The sequence below is a fragment of the Drosophila serrata genome, unplaced genomic scaffold (assembly GCF_035046125.1).
Source record: "Drosophila serrata isolate PLE 108 unplaced genomic scaffold, ASM3504612v1 contig_8, whole genome shotgun sequence".
Classification (NCBI taxonomy): domain Eukaryota; kingdom Metazoa; phylum Arthropoda; class Insecta; order Diptera; family Drosophilidae; genus Drosophila; species Drosophila serrata.
In genome coordinates this window covers 1,488,621-1,509,177 of record NW_028256906.1, presented here as the reverse complement: position 1 = coordinate 1,509,177, position 20,557 = coordinate 1,488,621, and the positions used below count along the sequence as shown (strand labels likewise).

At 40.0% G+C, this 20,557-nt stretch overlaps 1 protein-coding gene across 29 annotated transcripts in view; it reads right to left on the bottom strand.

Annotated features, from left to right (window-relative positions):
- Positions 1-20: 20 nt before the first annotated feature.
- The window catches only part of tay (tay bridge kinase), a 29,125-nt gene continuing 8,588 nt past the window's right edge, over positions 21-20,557 (bottom strand). For 14 of the 29 annotated variants that reach the window (XM_086827322.1, XM_086827269.1, XM_086827273.1 and 11 more), the window contains 10 exons: positions 20,342-20,533; positions 20,233-20,277; positions 19,477-19,905; positions 17,771-19,416; positions 17,476-17,694; positions 16,945-17,411; positions 16,430-16,878; positions 2,660-3,164; positions 2,505-2,592; positions 21-2,375 (listed from right to left, as the gene is read on the bottom strand). In XM_086827322.1, the coding sequence (XP_086683448.1) occupies positions 1,058-2,375; positions 2,505-2,592; positions 2,660-3,164; positions 16,430-16,878; positions 16,945-17,411; positions 17,476-17,694; positions 17,771-19,416; positions 19,477-19,905; positions 20,233-20,277; positions 20,342-20,533 (5,358 nt within the window). In that variant the 3' untranslated portion in view covers positions 21-1,057. The remainder of the gene's footprint in view (positions 2,376-2,504; positions 2,593-2,659; positions 3,165-16,429; positions 16,879-16,944; positions 17,412-17,475; positions 17,695-17,770; positions 19,417-19,476; positions 19,906-20,232; positions 20,278-20,341; positions 20,534-20,557) is intronic. The other 15 variants (XM_086827381.1, XM_086827361.1, XM_086827340.1 and 12 more) reach the window with 4 other exon arrangements.

Genomic DNA, 20,557 nt, shown 5'->3' with positions numbered 1-20,557 from the left:
AAAAAACATTTTGGGGTGTCTTTTAGTTTTTGTAATGATTCTATTATTAATTTTTCTCATTTTTTACATAAATTGCATATGTGATAATAAGTCCTTAAACATGTAATGCACGAAGGGAATGAAGCTGTCACAGAATATACATACAGTTATGTATCATTGCATCGTCATCATAGTTTGGATGTCCATAAGCTGCATGTTGATGTCGTCGTATAGCTAGTAGAGTACATCATGAGTTCCATTTGTCGAATATGTTTATATTTATAAATATTTACAATCGATCGAATTATGTCCGCCGCTTGGCTGTTCGTTCCTTAACCCTATATATATATATATATTATACAAATAATACAAATACACTAAAACTAGAACTAAATGTTTTGCCAACTTAAGTTTGTTTTTGCTTTTGTTTTATACTAGTCATTTTTTGTATTTATTATAAATAAGTAAGGTTTATCTTTATATTACTTATGTGTGACGTCACCAAGCGAGACAAGATTTATGCGAGTCGAGGAAGGTAATGTATGGATGTGGGGATTTATGTGAGGGAATCAGTGATGGTGCTTGTTGTGCTTTGGGACTGAAAACTCTAGGTGTGTCTGTGTGAAGTACAAGGAAGTCTTTACCTCATTTAATTTGATTAATTTCTCTCTCTCACTTTCTCTATTCATAGTTTCTTACTTCTCTTTTGACTTCCCTCACGTTGGCAATACAAATACTGCACTCAAACGTTGTATTTTATTTAAATGTAGTTTACAAAAGCGTTTCGCTTTATTTATTTATTGGTGTTCTCTCTGGCTGCGAGGAGAAGGAAAAGGAGGAGGGGTATAGTGGAAACAAGGAAGGAGGAGAGGAAGGGGAATCAGGAATCGGGATGTGCACAGGTAGAGCTGATCATCGATGTGTTTACCTGTAAAATCATCGAAGTGTATCTTCTACCAGATTTATCCCTACAGATGGGGGTGTGCTTGAAATTTTGAAAATTTCCTCTGCGTCTTATTCGCTAGTACTGTTATTATTACTTATATAGAGGCTAGAAGCAGCGTTAATAATTTGCTTATCATCGACTTGGCGCCACTGATGACACTGGAGATATTCCTATTACACCACCAGGTACTACTGTACTGAGACCACCACCTCCTCCGCCTCCACCTCCTCCTCCGGCAGCACCGCCAACCACTAAGCCCCCCATGGACGTTGTGTGGTCGACAGATTCCTTTTTCGGGTTAACTACTCCTTGTTGCTGCTGCTGTTGGCTTAACGCATCAACGCTCATCATGTGCTGGACTGGAATGCCTACGATTGGTGGTGGCGGTGGCCCCGCCCCCGACGATGGTCCAGAGTTCGTCTTTCCAGCGGTTTGCTGTAGCTGTTGGGGCTGCTGTTGTGGTTGACTTTGAGGCGAAACGATCTGCAGGCGGTGATGGGGCGGCGGTGGACCCAAAGAACCCACACCCACTGGCGGCGGCGGAATGGGGCTCGGCTCCTTGCCTCGCAAATGGGCAGCGGATTGGGCGGCATATATATTGATAGCCTTTTGTCGCTCCTCCGCTTCGTGACGCAGGGCCGCCTCCATGATGGGATTGTAGCGCAGGATGGGGTAGGGGTCACGGTAGGGATCTATGCCCCAGCCGGGTGGAGCGGGGGCACTGAAGTGCGTGATGGGCCCGCCAACGCTTAGGGTGGGCGGCATCATTGTGCGGGCCAAATGCGATGGCGGAGGCGGTGCCAATCCATGTCGACTGGCGGCCATGAAGTTAGCATGATGATGGTGATGGGCAGCTGCCGCGGCGGCATTGGCCTGGGCAGCTGCCAGCGAGGATGAGTGATAGCGCGGATCTCCGCCTACAGCGACAGCCGCGGCCGAGGCTCGCATAAGCATTACATCCTGTTCGTCCTTTGTTGGTCGCGGATGCTCCTCTTTTATGCGAATTTCCGCATTCAGTTCGCCGACGTTTCGATGCGGCGACCGGTCACGCACAGGTGCTGCAGAGGCAGCAGCCGCCGCCGCTTGTGCCGCCGCTGCTTGCTTGTTGCTTTCATTTATACGTTGCTGCTGTAGGAGCCGCTCCCGTTCCATCTCACGACGCTCTATCTCCCTTCGCTCCCGCTCCCGTTCCTTTCGATCACGCTCACGTTCTCTCTCCCGCTCCTGGTGCTCTCGTTTCAGTTTCTCTTCCTTCTCCTTTCGCTCACGCTCCTCTCTCTCGCGACGCTGCCGGTCACGCTCCCGCTGCTCACGCTCACGTAATTCTCGTTCACGTTCCTCGGCCTCGCGACGGGCATTGTCCAGGCCGGGATCCGCCTTTATGGGCCAGTTTGGGGAAGCTAGAGCACTCGATGGATGATAGGCGACACTCCGTTGCATGGCATTTGTCCTAAAAATGTATGTATATATTATATGTATAGTATAAAAATGTAGGAAATAACGGGGTATCACGGCTTATCTTTGCAACGGACCCACCCAATGGTCTATATTATCAATATTACCAGTTAGTAGACCTTACCTCCACGAGTCCAAATGTCCACCGAAATGCGTTAGGCCTGTAAATCCAAAAGGAGTCACGTAGCGTCCGAACTGAGACACAGCTGTTCCTGTCCATTACAAAAATCGTTATAGTTGCTGCTTGTGATTTAAGAGTCAAAAGACACTACTACCTACCAATATGACTAGGTGGCGCACCAATGAAGCTCGCTGCCAAGGGAGAGGCTTCAAACGGAGATCGACCAGGCAAAGCACTGGCGAATGCGGCCGCGGGCGGCATTTCGTTCGCGCGATGCAGGAGATGCTGCGGTGTTGTATTTATAGATAACGCTGGCGTCGTCTTAATACCAATGGCCGAGGCTGAAGCCTGTCCGTTAGGCACAACGACACCACCACTACCACTACCACCACCACTGCCAACAGCTGGGCCAGCGGCAACATTACTAACTGGTGTGTTGGCTCCACCACTAACGCTTCCTCCGCCTCCGCTGCTAAGCAGGTTGCCGGCAGCAATTGGTGCGTTAATCGCAGATGATGCTGGGTTCACGCTGGAACTATTGTTGCCAAGAAGACTAGAAGACGCTGGAGGACAGCCTCCGGATTTGTCCGAGCTTTGCTTGTTTTGGTGATAATATATTTCCCACGCAATGCGAACATGCATGGCATTCCAACGACCAGTTTTCTGCAAGGAAATTAATTGTCATTAAATATTTGTAATTATTTATTATTAACGAGGGGTATTATAATTTTGTGATCCGCATCAACAGCCGAGTCGATCTAGCCACCTTCGGCAAAACAAAAATTTCGAAATTTTTTAAAATTTTAAAAGGGGTTACATCGTTAAAATTTTCAAATTTCAAATTACACGAAAAAAAAATTTGTTTGTTTATGTAAATTTAGTATGCAGATTTATTAACCTAATAAAAACTAGCACAAGTGTTTTCCGAAATGAAATTGATTCTTTTATAACTTGATTAAAAAGTTTTTAATATTAAATTTTTTAAAAAATTATATATAAATATAGATAAAAATAACTTAAAAAATGCAAATACTCCAGGGAATAAAATGTTCAAAAAGCCATTGATAGGACTCAAGGTTAAAGAATAACAGTTCAATTAATTGTGCTGTTAAGCACCGAATGTAATGTAGGGATGTACATAAGTACATATATAAAGATGACATAGGAATCATCGGACGATTTGTAGATCAACTCTGACCAGAAATTAAATATGATCATTAAGTAACTATGAGTAGTGAGTAACTCTGAACAGTAAGTATCTATGACCAGTAAGTAACGCTGAACAGTAAGTATCTATGACCAGTAAGTATGTATGATCAGTTACTAACTTTGAACACTAGTAAACAATGACTTGCAACTTTTTTAACACAACACATTCCTGAGACGTGGCCGGCAGCAGTCACTTCGTTCCGGAGATGTTAGAACAAGTTGGGAATCATATGCACAGATGTGCGAAATTTGTTTTGGAACAAATTTAAAGCAAGCTTTTTGAATGAAACTATGGAGTTATTCTTCTATATAATTTTACTAGTATGTAAGTCGGAGCATGGCGAATCGGTGGACTATATATATATATAAGTCCCATACGAACGATCGGAAAATTGAATAAATAAAATTATTAGCAGTAAGTAACTCTGAATAGTAAGTATCTATAATCAGTAAGTAGCTAATAGCATTAATTAACTCTGAACAGTGAGTATCTATGACCAGTAAGTAACTCTGAACAGTAAGTATCTATGACCAGTAAGTAACGCTGAACAGTAAGTATCTATGACCAGTAAGTATGTATGATCAGTTACTAACTTTGAACACTAGTAAACAATGACTTGCAACTTTTTTAACACAACACATTCCTGAGACGTGGCCGGCAGCAGTCACTTCGTTCTGGAGATGTTAGAACAAGTTGGGAATCATATGCACAGATGTGCGAGATTTGTTTTGGAACAAAGCGAGCTATTTGAATGAAACTATGGAGTTATTCTTCTATATAATTTTACTAGTATGTAAGTCGGAGCATGGCGAATCGGTGGACTATATATATATATAACTCCCATTCGAACGATCGGAAAATTGAAGAAATAAAATTATGAGCATTAAGTAACTCTGAATAGTAAGTATCTATAATCAGTAAGTAGCTAATAGCATTAATTAACTCTGAACAGTGAGTATCTATGACCAGTAAGTAACTCTGAACAGTAAGTATCTATGACCAGTAAGTAACTCTGAACAGTGAGTATCTATGACCAGTAAATATGTACGATTAGTTACTAACTTTGAACACTAGTAAACAATGACTTGCAACTTTTTTAACACAACACATTCCTGAGACGTGGCCGGCAGCAGTCACTTCGTTCTGGAGATGTTAGAACATGTTGGGAATCATATGCACAGATGTGCGAGATTTGTTTCGGAACAATGCGAGCTATTTGAATGAAACTATGGAGTTATTCTTCTATATAATTTTACTAGTATGTAAGTCGGAGCATGGCGAATCGGTGGACTATATATATATATAAGTCCCATTCGAACGATCGGAAAATTGAAGAAATAAATTTATGAGCATTAAGTAACTCTGAATAGTAAGTATCTATAATCAGTAAGTAGCTAATAGCATTAATTAACTCTGAACAGTGAGTATCTATGACCAGTAAGTAACTCTGAACAGTAAGTATCTATGACCAGTAAGTAACTCTGAACAGTGAGTATCTATGACCAGTAAGTATGTACGATCAGTTACTACCTTTGAACACTAGTAAACAATGACTTGCAACTTTTTTAACACAACACATTCCTGAGACGTGGCCGGCAGCAGTCACTTCGTTCTGGAGATGTTAGAACAAGTTGGGAATCATATGAACAGATGTGCGAGATTTGTTTCGGAACAATGCGAGCTATTTGAATGAAACTATGGAGTTATTCTTCTATATAATTTTACTAGTATGTAAGTCGGAGCATGGCGAATCGGTGGACTATATATATATATAAGTCCCATACGAACGATCGGAAAATTGAAGAAATAAAATTATGAGCATTAAGTAACTCTGAAAAGTAAGTATCTATAATCAGTAAGTAGCTATTAGCATTAATTAACTCTGAACAGTGAGTATCTATGACCAGTAAGTAACTCTGAACAGTAAGTATCTATGACCAGTAAGTAACTCTGAACAGTGAGTATCTATGACCAGTAAGTATGTACGATCAGTTACTAACTTTGAACACTAGTAAACAATGACTTGCAACTTTTTTAACACAACACATTCCTGAGACGTGGCCGGCAGCAGTCACTTCGTTCTGGAGATGTTAGAACAAGTTGGGAATCATATGCACAGATGTGCGAGATTTGTTTCGGAACAAAGCGAGCTATTTGAATGAAACTATGGAGTTATTCTTCTATATAATTTTACTAGTATGTAAGTCGGAGCATGGCGAATCGGTGGACTATATATATATATAAGTCCCATACGAACGATCGGAAAATTGAATAAATAAAATTATGAGCAGTAAGTAACTCTGAATAGTAAGTATCTATAATCAGTAAGTAGCTAATAGCATTAATTAACTCTGAACAGTGAGTATCTATGACCAGTAAGTAACTCTGAACAGTAAGTATCTATGACCAGTAAGTAACTCTGAACAGTGAGTATCTATGACCAGTAAGTATGTACGATCAGTTACTAACTTTGAACACTAGTAAACAATGACTTGCAACTTTTTTAACACAACACATTGCTGAGACGTGGCCGGCAGCAGTCACTTCGTTCTGGAGATGTTAGAACAAGTTGGGAATCATATGCACAGATGTGCGAGATTTGTTTTGGAACAAAGCGAGCTATTTGAATGAAACTATGGAGTTATTCTTCTATATAATTTTACTAGTTTGTAAGTCGGAGCATGGCGAATCGGTGGACTATATATATATATAAGTCCCATACGAACGATCGTAAAATTGAAGAAATAAAATTATGAGCAGTAAGTAACTCTGAATAGTAAGTATCTATAATCAGTAAGTAGCTAATAGCATTAATTAACTCTGAATAGTGAGTATCTATGACCAGTAAATAACTCTGAACAGTGAGAATTTTTGGCCAGTAAGTAACTCTGAACAGTAAATATCTATGACCAGTAAGTAACTCTGAACAATGAGTATCTATGACCAGTAAGTAACGCTGAACAGTAAGTATCTATGACCAGTAAGTATGTATGATCAGTTACTAACTTTGAAGACTAGTAAACAATGACTTGCAACTTTTTTAACACAACACATTCCTGAGACGTGGCCGGCAGCAGTCACTTCGTTCCGGGGAAGTTAGAACAAGTTGGGAATCATATGCACAGATGTGCGAAATTTGTTTTGGAACAAATTTAAAGCAAGCTATTTGAATGAAACTATGGAGTTATTCTTCTATATAATTTTACTAGTATGTAAGTCGGAGCATGGCGAATCGGTGGACTATATATATATATAACTCCCATTCGAACGATCGGAAAATTGAAGAAATAAAATTATGAGCATTAAGTAACTCTGAATAGTAAGTATCTATAATCAGTAAGTAGCTATTAGCATTAATTAACTCTGAACAGTGAGTATGTATGACCAGTAAGTAACTCTGAACAGTGAGTATCTATGACCAGTAAGTAGCTCTGAACAGTAAGTATCTATGACCAGTAAGTAACTCTGAACAGTAAGTATCTATGACCAGTAAGTATGTATGATCAGTTACTAACTTTGAACACTAGTAAACAATGACTTGCAACTTTTTTAACACAACACATTCCGGAGACGTGGCCGGCAGCAGTCACTTCGTTCCGGAGATGTTAGAACAAGTTGGGAATCATATGCACTGATGTGCGAGATTTGTTTTGGAACAAATTTAAAGCAAGCTATTTGAATGAAACTATGGAGTTATTCTCTATATAATTTTACTAGTATAGTAAGTCGGAGCATGGCGAATCGGTGGACTATATATATATATAACTCCCATTCGAACGATCGGAAAATTGAAGAAATAAATTTATGAGCATTAAGTAACTCTGAATAGTAAGTATCTATAATCAGTAAGTAGCTAATAGCATTAATTAACTCTGAACAGTGAGTATCTATGACCAGTAAGTAACTCTGAACAGTAAGTATCTATGACCAGTAAGTAACTCTGAACAGTGAGTATCTATGACCAGTAAGTATGTACGATCAGTTACTACCTTTGAACACTAGTAAACAATGACTTGCAACTTTTTTAACACAACACATTCCTGAGACGTGGCCGGCAGCAGTCACTTCGTTCTGGAGATGTTAGAACAAGTTGGGAATCATATGCACAGATGTGCGAGATTTGTTTCGGAACAATGCGAGCTATTTGAATGAAACTATGGAGTTATTCTTCTATATAATTTTACTAGTATGTAAGTCGGAGCATGGCGAATCGGTGGACTATATATATATATAAGTCCCATACGAACGATCGGAAAATTGAAGAAATAAAATTATGAGCATTAAGTAACTCTGAAAAGTAAGTATCTATAATCAGTAAGTAGCTATTAGCATTAATTAACTCTGAACAGTGAGTATCTATGACCAGTAAGTAACTCTGAACAGTAAGTATCTATGACCAGTAAGTAACTCTGAACAGTGAGTATCTATGACCAGTAAGTATGTACGATCAGTTACTAACTTTGAACACTAGTAAACAATGACTTGCAACTTTTTTAACACAACACATTCCTGAGACGTGGCCGGCAGCAGTCACTTCGTTCTGGAGATGTTAGAACAAGTTGGGAATCATATGCACAGATGTGCGAGATTTGTTTCGGAACAAAGCGAGCTATTTGAATGAAACTATGGAGTTATTCTTCTATATAATTTTACTAGTATGTAAGTCGGAGCATGGCGAATCGGTGGACTATATATATATATAAGTCCCATACGAACGATCGGAAAATTGAATAAATAAAATTATGAGCAGTAAGTAACTCTGAATAGTAAGTATCTATAATCAGTAAGTAGCTAATAGCATTAATTAACTCTGAACAGTGAGTATCTATGACCAGTAAGTAACTCTGAACAGTAAGCATCTATGACCAGTAAGTAACTCTGAACAGTGAGTATCTATGACCAGTAAGTATGTACGATCAGTTACTAACTTTGAACACTAGTAAACAATGACTTGCAACTTTTTTAACACAACACATTGCTGAGACGTGGCCGGCAGCAGTCACTTCGTTCTGGAGATGTTAGAACAAGTTGGGAATCATATGCACAGATGTGCGAGATTTGTTTTGGAACAAAGCGAGCTATTTGAATGAAACTATGGAGTTATTCTTCTATATAATTTTACTAGTTTGTAAGTCGGAGCATGGCGAATCGGTGGACTATATATATATATAAGTCCCATACGAACGATCGTAAAATTGAAGAAATAAAATTATGAGCAGTAAGTAACTCTGAATAGTAAGTATCTATAATCAGTAAGTAGCTAATAGCATTAATTAACTCTGAATAGTGAGTATCTATGACCAGTAAATAACTCTGAACAGTGAGAATTTTTGGCCAGTAAGTAACTCTGAAAAGTAAATATCTATGACCAGTAAGTAACTCTGAACAATGAGTATCTATGACCAGTAAGTAACGCTGAACAGTAAGTATCTATGACCAGTAAGTATGTATGATCAGTTACTAACTTTGAACACTAGTAAACAATGACTTGCAACTTTTTTAACACAACACATTCCTGAGACGTGGCCGGCAGCAGTCACTTCGTTCCGGAGATGTTAGAACAAGTTGGGAATCATATGCACTGATGTGCGAGATTTGTTTTGGAACAAAGCAAGCTATTTGAATGAAACTATGGAGTTATTCTTCTATATAATTTTACTAGTTTGTAAGTCGGAGCATGGCGAATCGGTGGACTATATATATATATAAGTCCCATACGAACGATCGGAAAATTGAATAAATAAAATTATGAGCAGTAAGTAACTCTGAATAGTAAGTATCTATAATCAGTAAGTAGCTAATAGCATTAATTAACTCTGAACAGTGAGTATCTATGACCAGTAAGTAACTCTGAACAATGAGTATCTATGACCAGTAAGTAACGCTGAACAGTAAGTATCTATGACCAGTAGGTATGTATGATCAGTTACTAACTTTGAACACTAGTAAACAATGACTTGCAACTTTTTTAACACAACACATTCCTGAGACGTGGCCGGCAGCAGTCACTTCGTTCCGGGGAAGTTAGAACAAGTTGGGAATCATATGCACAGATGTGCGAAATTTGTTTTGGAACAAATTTAAAGCAAGCTATTTGAATGAAACTATGGAGTTATTCTTCTATATAATTTTACTAGTATGTAAGTCGGAGCATGGCGAATCGGTGGACTATATATATATATAACTCCCATTCGAACGATCGGAAAATTGAAGAAATAAAATTATGAGCATTAAGTAACTCTGAATAGTAAGTATCTATAATCAGTAAGTAGCTATTAGCATTAATTAACTCTGAACAGTGAGTATGTATGACCAGTAAGTAACTCTGAACAGTGAGTATCTATGACCAGTAAGTAGCTCTGAACAGTAAGTATCTATGACCAGTAAGTAACTCTGAACAGTAAGTATCTATGACCAGTAAGTATGTATGATCAGTTACTAACTTTGAACACTAGTAAACAATGACTTGCAACTTTTTTAACACAACATATTCCGGAGACGTGGCCGGCAGCAGTCACTTCGTTCCGGAGATGTTAGAACAAGTTGGGAATCATATGCACTGATGTGCGTGATTTGTTTTGGAACAAATTTAAAGCAAGCTATTTGAATGAAACTATGGAGTTATTCTTCTATATAATTTTACTAGTATAGTAAGTCGGAGCATGGCGAATCGGTGGACTATATATATATATAACTCACATACGAACGATCGGAAAATTAAAGAATACAATTATGAGCAGTAAGTAACTCTGAATAGTAAGTATCTATAATCAGTAAGTAGCTATTAGCATTAATTAACTCTGAACAGTGAGTATGTATGACCAGTAAGTAACTCTGAACAGTGAGTATCTATGACCAGTAAGTAACTCTGAACAATGAGTATCTATGACCAGAAGTAACGCTGAACAGTAAGTATCTATGACCAGTAAGTATGTATGATCAGTTACTAACTTTGAACACTAGTAAACAATGACTTGCAACTTTTTTAACACAACACATTCCTGAGACGTGGCCGGCAGCAGTCATTTCGTTCCGGAGATGTTAGAACAAGTTGGGAATCATATGCACAGATGTGCGAGATTTGTTTTGGAACAAAGCAAGCTATTTGAATGAAAATATGGAGTTATTCTTCTATATAATTTTACTAGTATAGTAAGTCGGAGTATGGCGAATCGGTGGACTATATATATATATAACTCCCATACGAACGATCGGAAAATTAAAGAAATAAAATTATGAGCAGTAAGTAACTCTGAATAGTAAGTATCTATAATCAGTAAGTAACTCTGAACAATAAGTATCTATGACCAGTAAGTAACTCTGAACAGTGAGTATCTATGACCAGTAACTAACTCTGAACAGTGAGTATCTATGACCAGTAAGTAACTCTGAACAGTGAGTATCTATGACCAGTAAGCAACTCTGAACAATGAGTATCTATGACCAGTAAGTAACGCTGAACAGTAAGTATCTATGACCAGTAAGTATGTATGATCAGTTACTAACTTTGAACACTAGTAAACAATGACTTGCAACTTTTTTAACACAACACATTCCTGAGACGTGGCCGGCAGCAGTCACTTCGTTCCGGGGAAGTTAGAACAAGTTGGGAATCATATGCACAGATGTGCGAAATTTGTTTTGGAACAAATTTAAAGCAAGCTATTTGAATGAAACTATGGAGTTATTCTTCTATATAATTTTACTAGTATAGTAAGTCGGAGCATGGCGAATCGGTGGACTATATATATATATAACTCACATACGAACGATCGGAAAATTAAAGAATAAAATTATGAGCAGTAAGTAACTCTGAATAGTAAGTATCTATAATCAGTAAGTAGCTAATAGCATTAATTAACTCTGAACAGTGAGTATCTATGACCAGTAAGTAACTCTGAACAGTGAGTATCTATGACCAGTAAGTAACTCTGAACAATGAGTATCTATGACCAGAAGTAACGCTGAACAGTAAGTATCTATGACCAGTAAGTATGTATGATCAGTTACTAACTTTGAACACTAGTAAACAATGACTTGCAACTTTTTTAACACAACACATTCTTGAGACGTGGCCGGCAGCAGTCACTTCGTTCCGGGGAAGTTAGAACAAGTTGGGAATCATATGCACAGATGTGCGAAATTTGTTTTGGAACAAATTTAAAGCAAGCTATTTGAATGAAACTATGGAGTTATTCTTCTATATAATTTTACTAGTATGTAAGTCGGAGCATGGCAAATCGGTGGACTATATATATATATAACTCACATACGAACGATCGGAAAATTAAAGAATAAAATTATGAGCATTAAGTAACTCTGAATAGTAAGTATCTATAATCAGTAAGTAGCTAATAGCATTAATTAACTCTGAACAGTGAGTATCTATGACCAGTAAGTAACTCTGAACAGTGAGTATCTATGACCAGTAAGTAACTCTGAACAATGAGTATCTATGACCAGAAAGTAACTCTGAACAGTGAGTATCTATGACCAGTAAGTATGTACGATCAGTTACTACCTTTGAACACTAGTAAACAATGACTTGCAACTTTTTTAACACAACACATTCCGGAGACGTGGCCGGCAGCAGTCACTTCGTTCCGGAGATGTTAGAACAAGTTGGGAATCATATGCACTGATGTGCGAGATTTGTTTTGGAACAAAGCAAGCTATTTGAATGAAACTATGGAGTTATTCTTCTATATAATTTTACTAGTTTGTAAGTCGGAGCATGGCGAATCGGTGGACTATATATATATATAAGTCCCATACGAACGATCGGAAAATTGAATAAATAAAATTATGAGCAGTAAGTAACTCTGAATAGTAAGTATCTATAATCAGTAAGTAGCTAATAGCATTAATTAACTCTGAACAGTGAGTATCTATGACCAGTAAGTAACTCTGAACAATGAGTATCTATGACCAGTAAGTAACGCTGAACAGTAAGTATCTATGACCAGTAGGTATGTATGATCAGTTACTAACTTTGAACACTAGTAAACAATGACTTGCAACTTTTTTAACACAACACATTCCTGAGACGTGGCCGGCAGCAGTCACTTCGTTCCGGGGAAGTTAGAACAAGTTGGGAATCATATGCACAGATGTGCGAAATTTGTTTTGGAACAAATTTAAAGCAAGCTATTTGAATGAAACTATGGAGTTATTCTTCTATATAATTTTACTAGTATGTAAGTCGGAGCATGGCGAATCGGTGGACTATATATATATATAACTCCCATTCGAACGATCGGAAAATTGAAGAAATAAAATTATGAGCATTAAGTAACTCTGAATAGTAAGTATCTATAATCAGTAAGTAGCTATTAGCATTAATTAACTCTGAACAGTGAGTATGTATGACCAGTAAGTAACTCTGAACAGTGAGTATCTATGACCAGTAAGTAGCTCTGAACAGTAAGTATCTATGACCAGTAAGTAACTCTGAACAGTAAGTATCTATGACCAGTAAGTATGTATGATCAGTTACTAACTTTGAACACTAGTAAACAATGACTTGCAACTTTTTTAACACAACACATTCCGGAGACGTGGCCGGCAGCAGTCACTTCGTTCCGGAGATGTTAGAACAAGTTGGGAATCATATGCACTGATGTGCGTGATTTGTTTTGGAACAAATTTAAAGCAAGCTATTTGAATGAAACTATGGAGTTATTCTTCTATATAATTTTACTAGTATAGTAAGTCGGAGCATGGCGAATCGGTGGACTATATATATATATAACTCACATACGAACGATCGGAAAATTAACGAATACAATTATGAGCAGTAAGTAACTCTGAATAGTAAGTATCTATAATCAGTAAGTAGCTATTAGCATTAATTAACTCTGAACAGTGAGTATGTATGACCAGTAAGTAACTCTGAACAGTGAGTATCTATGACCAGTAAGTAACTCTGAACAATGAGTATCTATGACCAGAAGTAACGCTGAACAGTAAGTATCTATGACCAGTAAGTATGTATGATCAGTTACTAACTTTGAACACTAGTAAACAATGACTTGCAACTTTTTTAACACAACACATTCCTGAGACGTGGCCGGCAGCAGTCATTTCGTTCCGGAGATGTTAGAACAAGTTGGGAATCATATGCACAGATGTGCGAGATTTGTTTTGGAACAAAGCAAGCTATTTGAATGAAAATATGGAGTTATTCTTCTATATAATTTTACTAGTATAGTAAGTCGGAGTATGGCGAATCGGTGGACTATATATATATATAACTCCCATACGAACGATCGGAAAATTAAAGAAATAAAATTATGAGCAGTAAGTAACTCTGAATAGTAAGTATCTATAATCAGTAAGTAACTCTGAACAATAAGTATCTATGACCAGTAAGTAACTCTGAACAGTGAGTATCTATGACCAGTAACTAACTCTGAACAGTGAGTATCTATGACCAGTAAGTAACTCTGAACAGTGAGTATCTATGACCAGTAAGCAACTCTGAACAATGAGTATCTATGACCAGTAAGTAACGCTGAACAGTAAGTATCTATGACCAGTAAGTATGTATGATCAGTTACTAACTTTGAACACTAGTAAACAATGACTTGCAACTTTTTTAACACAACACATTCCTGAGACGTGGCCGGCAGCAGTCACTTCGTTCCGGGGAAGTTAGAACAAGTTGGGAATCATATGCACAGATGTGCGAAATTTGTTTTGGAACAAATTTAAAGCAAGCTATTTGAATGAAACTATGGAGTTATTCTTCTATATAATTTTACTAGTATAGTAAGTCGGAGCATGGCGAATCGGTGGACTATATATATATATAACTCACATACGAACGATCGGAAAATTAAAGAATAAAATTATGAGCAGTAAGTAACTCTGAATAGTAAGTATCTATAATCAGTAAGTAGCTAATAGCATTAATTAACTCTGAACAGTGAGTATCTATGACCAGTAAGTAACTCTGAACAGTGAGTATCTATGACCAGTAAGTAACTCTGAACAATGAGTATCTATGACCAGAAGTAACGCTGAACAGTAAGTATCTATGACCAGTAAGTATGTATGATCAGTTACTAACTTTGAACACTAGTAAACAATGACTTGCAACTTTTTTAACACAACACATTCTTGAGACGTGGCCGGCAGCAGTCACTTCGTTCCGGGGAAGTTAGAACAAGTTGGGAATCATATGCACAGATGTGCGAAATTTGTTTTGGAACAAATTTAAAGCAAGCTATTTGAATGAAACTATGGAGTTATTCTTCTATATAATTTTACTAGTATGTAAGTCGGAGCATGGCAAATCGGTGGACTATATATATATATAACTCACATACGAACGATCGGAAAATTAAAGAATAAAATTATGAGCATTAAGTAACTCTGAATAGTAAGTATCTATAATCAGTAAGTAGCTAATAGCATTAATTAACTCTGAACAGTGAGTATCTATGACCAGTAAGTAACTCTGAACAGTGAGTATCTATGACCAGTAAGTAACTCTGAACAATGAGTATCTATGACCAGAAAGTAACTCTGAACAGTGAGTATCTATGACCAGTAAGTATGTACGATCAGTTACTACCTTTGAACACTAGTAAACAATGACTTGCAACTTTTTTAACACAACACATTCCTGAGACGTGGCCGGCAGCAGTCACTTCGTTCTGGAGATGTTAGAACAAGTTGGGAATCATATGCACTGATGTGCGAGATTTGTTTTGGAACAAAGCAAGCTATTTGAATGAAACTATGGAGTTATTCTTCTATATAATTTTACTAGTATGTAAGTCAGAGCATGGCGAATCGGTGGACTATATATATATATAACTCCCATACGAACGATCGGAAAATTGAAGAAATAAAATTATGAGCATTAAGTAAGTCTGAAAAGTAAGTATCTATAATCAGTAAGTAGCTATTAGCATTAATTAACTCTGAACAGTGAGTATCTATGACCAGTAAATAACTCTGAACAGTGAGTATCTATGACCAGTAAGTAACTCTGAACAGTAAGTACCTATGACCAGTAAGTAACTCTAAACAGTGAGTATCTATGACCAGTAAGTAACTCTAAACAGTAAGTATCTATGACCAGTAAGTATGTATGATCAGTTACTAACTTTGAACACTAGTAAACAATGACTTGCAACTTTTTTAACACAACACATTCCTGAGACGTGGCCGGCAGCAGTCACTTCGTTCCGGAGATGTTAGAACAAGTTGGGAATCATATGCACAGATGTCCGAAATTTGTTTTAGAACAAATTTAAAGCAAGCTATTTGAATGAAACTATGGAGTTATTCTTCTATATAATTTTACTAGAATGTAAGTCGGAGCATGGCGATTCGGTGGATATACATATGTATGTATAAGCATCTCTCTCTTTCTGTTTTATCTCTGCATTTGTTCTGTTACACTCTCCTGCTCTTTCTTTTTCGACACACCTATTTCGGCCTAGAGTACCGTTATGCTTAAGGATCGTTAAACACTATGTTTTTAATTCTTTATAGAGGAAGTAATTATGGACAGTGCTTTAAACTTGTTAAAATAATAAATTGATCATTTTAAGTATTATAACAAGAAAAATGAAGTCAATGCATTGCCAATACACCTTCAACTTAATTCATTGCTATAACTATTTTATATTGTGTTTAAAGTTCAAATACCAATCGAATATTTTTCAACTTGGAAATCTCTAAAGAAAAATAAAACATTTCTTACCTTGGGCGCAAAAGATGTTAAATGGTTGGGCGGCATAAACGGCGTTGGCCCTCCCAATCCACTGTGCAAGAGCCCGGTCGCTGCATATCCCGCGTAGCCTCCTCCGGGTGGCAATCCCATGCCTCCCGCAGAGCGATAGAATTGCGGATCCACGGCCGACATTTTCGAAATGTCCTTGAATAGCGGCGGTGGAAAGATTTGTCCCGGATTTGGTTGTACAGTCGAGCCAGCTGCTGCCGATGCCGGCGGCGGTGGCAATAGCTGCTGGTGCTGATGCAGATGTGTGTGCTGGTGCTGATGATGATGATGCGGCGTCTGCTGCTGTGGCTGCTGCAGGTCGGGCGGCCGTAAATATGTCGACGAAGGCGGCGTGGGAGCCGCCACCGATAATCCCGAACGATCCAGGAACCTGCTGTCCAGTTCGCGTCGAAGCAAATCGGCTTGATCGTCTGCAAAGCATATATCATTAGTTACATATATTCATATGATGCCATTGATTATGAAGAAGTACATACTTTTGCTTGGCTGGAACAGAGATTCGGCGGAAAAGGGATGTGCCGACGTGCTTGTACTGGCACTGCTCCCTACCGCCGGCTGTTGTACCACGGATGAGGCCGTGGACGTGGTGGGCGTGGTGACCGCTGCGGTTGTCACAATACTGCTCATAGCGTGCGACACCATCGGCAATTGCGAGGCCGAAGAGCTTGTTGAAGATATGGCGGCAGGCGATGGCGATGATTGTGGCTGTGGCATAGATGCTGGGAAGTACGGCGACGGGTTGGCAGTTGAGGGAATGGAAGGGTGGGGCGATATCGTATTGCAAGAACTTCTCGCCGCAGACAGACCCGCTCCCATGCCAATTGCCATTCCCATGCTCGGAGTGCAGTTAAGAAGCGGTGGCGTTGGTCGAGTACTGCTGCCACTGGATACTATGGGCGCTGAGGAAGCAGCACAGGATGTCACCATACCATTGGCGGGGGAGCTACAAATTAAGATGATAAAACATATGTCAGTTCGATTCATTTGGGATAATATCCCCGACTTACTTGAGCCATAGCGCTGCCTTTGATGGATAAGACGACAGGCTCCCCATTCCCATTCCCATGCTGGTCATCATGGATGCATTCGAGGGCAAGACCGGCGTGCCTCCATATTGGCTCGATGGTATGCCACAAAATGGGCCAGCAGAGCCCACTCCGATGCCATGCGACGACACCACAGGCAGCAAAGTTGATGCCACGTGGGAGGACCTCATGCTTGGATTGCTGCAAAGAATTTGATTAGATATTTACGTCTCCTGGGCTAAGCACAAGACTTAGGCTGACTTTCTGAAAGACTTACCCGTGACTAGAATCCCGATCCTTATTGCTGGGACTTTCACCTTTGGGCGAAATAATCTTTTGGATCACAGATGACGATGATGATGACGACGAGGTCGTCGATAAGGATGACAAACTCGACGACGACGTTACCGCTGTCGTTAAACTTTGGACGGTGAGGATTGAGGGGGAGTTGAAGTTGGAGCCAGCAGCAGCAGCGCCAGCGGCAGATGATGATGATGATGATGAATAACGTACTATAGGTTGATGCTGCTGCTGTTGTTGTTGTTGTTGTTGCTGCTGTTGTTGCTGCTGTTGTTGCTGTTGCTGTTGTTGTTGCTGTTGTTGTTGTTGTTGTTGTTGTTGTTGTTGTTGTTGTTGTGCTGCTGCTGCCGCTGCTGCTGGGTGAGTGGACAGCAGATGATGGGACAGCGATGAAAAGTTCCCAGGTTGTGCCAGTATTTGGGCAGATATTGGGGGAGGAAGCGTTTGCGAAGAAGCAGCTGCTGCTGATGCTGCTGTTGCGGCACTGCTGCTTGTCCCGTAGACAGGCATATTGTGGGAATGAGATAGAATATTATGTGAATGACTGGGCGGCAGGGCGGTTGTTGAAGAGAGGAAGCTTCCGGCACTGCTCGTGGTGACGACACTTGCGATGGGCTGAGAGGTACTGTTGCTGTTACTTCCACTGCTGATCGGCGTCATGGAGCGCAACATGGCGGGCGGCGCTGCCATCGATACGTTTTGTAGAACCGACTGGCTTGCCTTCATTAACCCAGCCGCCGATGGCGACTCGCGGCTGCTGCTACGGCCGACCTCCGAGCTACGAATATGATGCGAAGGCGAGGGCGGCGGCGGTATGTTGGGCGTGGCAACTATCGGCAATACAGGCGGCAGGTACGATCCGTGCGTGGTCAGACTGCTGTATGGGGTGAACAGCGGGTAGTTGGCGTACGGAGTACGGTACGGAGGTGGAGCCTGTATTAGCATGGGCATGGGTTGTCCCGCTCCTGAGAAGAGCAACGGTGACGAGCCTGGTGCTGGTGTACTTCCGCTGCCAAACATCATCTTCCCCATGCCAGAAGCAGCAGTGGATGCAGTTGTTGAGACTACGCCAGGTGCTCCCGCTGCCACTACCGCTGCTGCTGGTGACATCAATTTGTTGTTATTATGGGTCGGCGAAGCACGCGGCATCGTACTGCTAGCAATTACTGTGGTGCTTGTGGCAGGCGGGTAAACAGAAAGAAAACCATTGACTAAAGCTGCATTGCTGCTCGCCGCTGACGCTGCTGCTGCTGTTGTTGAGGAAGATGAGGAGGAGCAGGATGCCAGAACCGTACTTTGATTCTTTGCTATTTCTGTGGCCACGGCCAAAGGTTCAGAGCCACTGCTGGTTCTTGTGTTGCTGCCTGCCAGAATCACACTCGAAGTCGCCAATCCTCGTGCGCTGAATGGTGATGGTGACGGTGTTGTGACAGCCACCGGCGACTGCGGCACTAGGGGACGCGGCCCTCCTCCTGATCCCGATGGCAAGCCGTTTAAAACTGAACTGGCTGCCGGCTTGGTGGCACCAAAAGCCACCTTTTGATCATTTTCAACTGCTGCTGGACCTGAGACTGATACCACATTTTTATCATTCCCAAAGGGTACGATTCCAGCGCCGGTGAACTGAGAAACGAAATAGTGAGTTCATATTGTCGTAGGAGGAGAATAATAAGTAATACTCACTTGTGTGGTCACAGCAGAAGAGCCAAGGGTAGCAGAATAAAGCAGCGGCTTGTCGGCTGTAGATTTCTGTAAAATACTACCGGGCGGTTCCCTTTTTCCACTTTCACCTTCGGCTTTCGTTGAAACGGCTGCCATGTTGGCTTGTGCACTCTCATTTAAAGCTGTCGTCGTACACTTCATGGCATCCGTCTCCATACCCGATGCGGCAGGCACGGGTAACGTGGATGAGGGCGTAGAAAACGAAGGCACTCCCGAAAATGTGACATTATTATTGTCTCCAGCGGCGGCCAAAGACATAATGCCCTTAAAGTGCGGCAGTTCAGCGGCGGCGGCAGCTGATCGATCTTGAACCGATGAGGCATTATTCGAAATATGCAAAGTTGTCGTCGTTGTGGGATAGTCCATAATATCGAACATTTTCTCAGTATTCTGTAATTATATATTAATAAATATCAATTTATTAGAGAGCATTCATAAGTACAAATTGCCTCACAATAAAGCAGGGTATTTAATTTTTTAAGAAATCTAAAGACCAGTGAACCAAAGCTTCGTGAGCGTTATCGCAAACTAGAGTAACTTTGCGTAAACAAAAAAGTGTACTGCCTATGACTTGAGATACAAAAGCCGCTCAGCTTGAGGCAGTGAAATTGGATCGTTTGGCGATTCATTTTACTATTGCCTTTGGTTGACTGGGAGCTTATGATCATGAATGAAATGTTTTCAAGCCAAATTTAATTAACGTAAAGCTATACATACGATATTATTCACTTTGCTTCCGGTACTGCTACCATTCTTTGAAGTCTGGAGAACATAAAGCCATAGGTAAGCAATTATGCTTGTATATTTTTTTAATTAAAATACTTACATCATTCAAAAGATCACTTGGCTCGCCACTACTCTTTTTCGCACTGTTCCCGCTGCTATTGCTATTGCTACCGCTGCCACTGGCACCAACGACCTGCGCTGAGCCATTGGCTAGTTCCTGGACATCCAAAGAGCGGCACACGGCGGCCGACGGTGTGACGATTTCCATACTCTCCAAACTGTTCAATTTCTGCTGAAATGGGAAAATATTTATTGA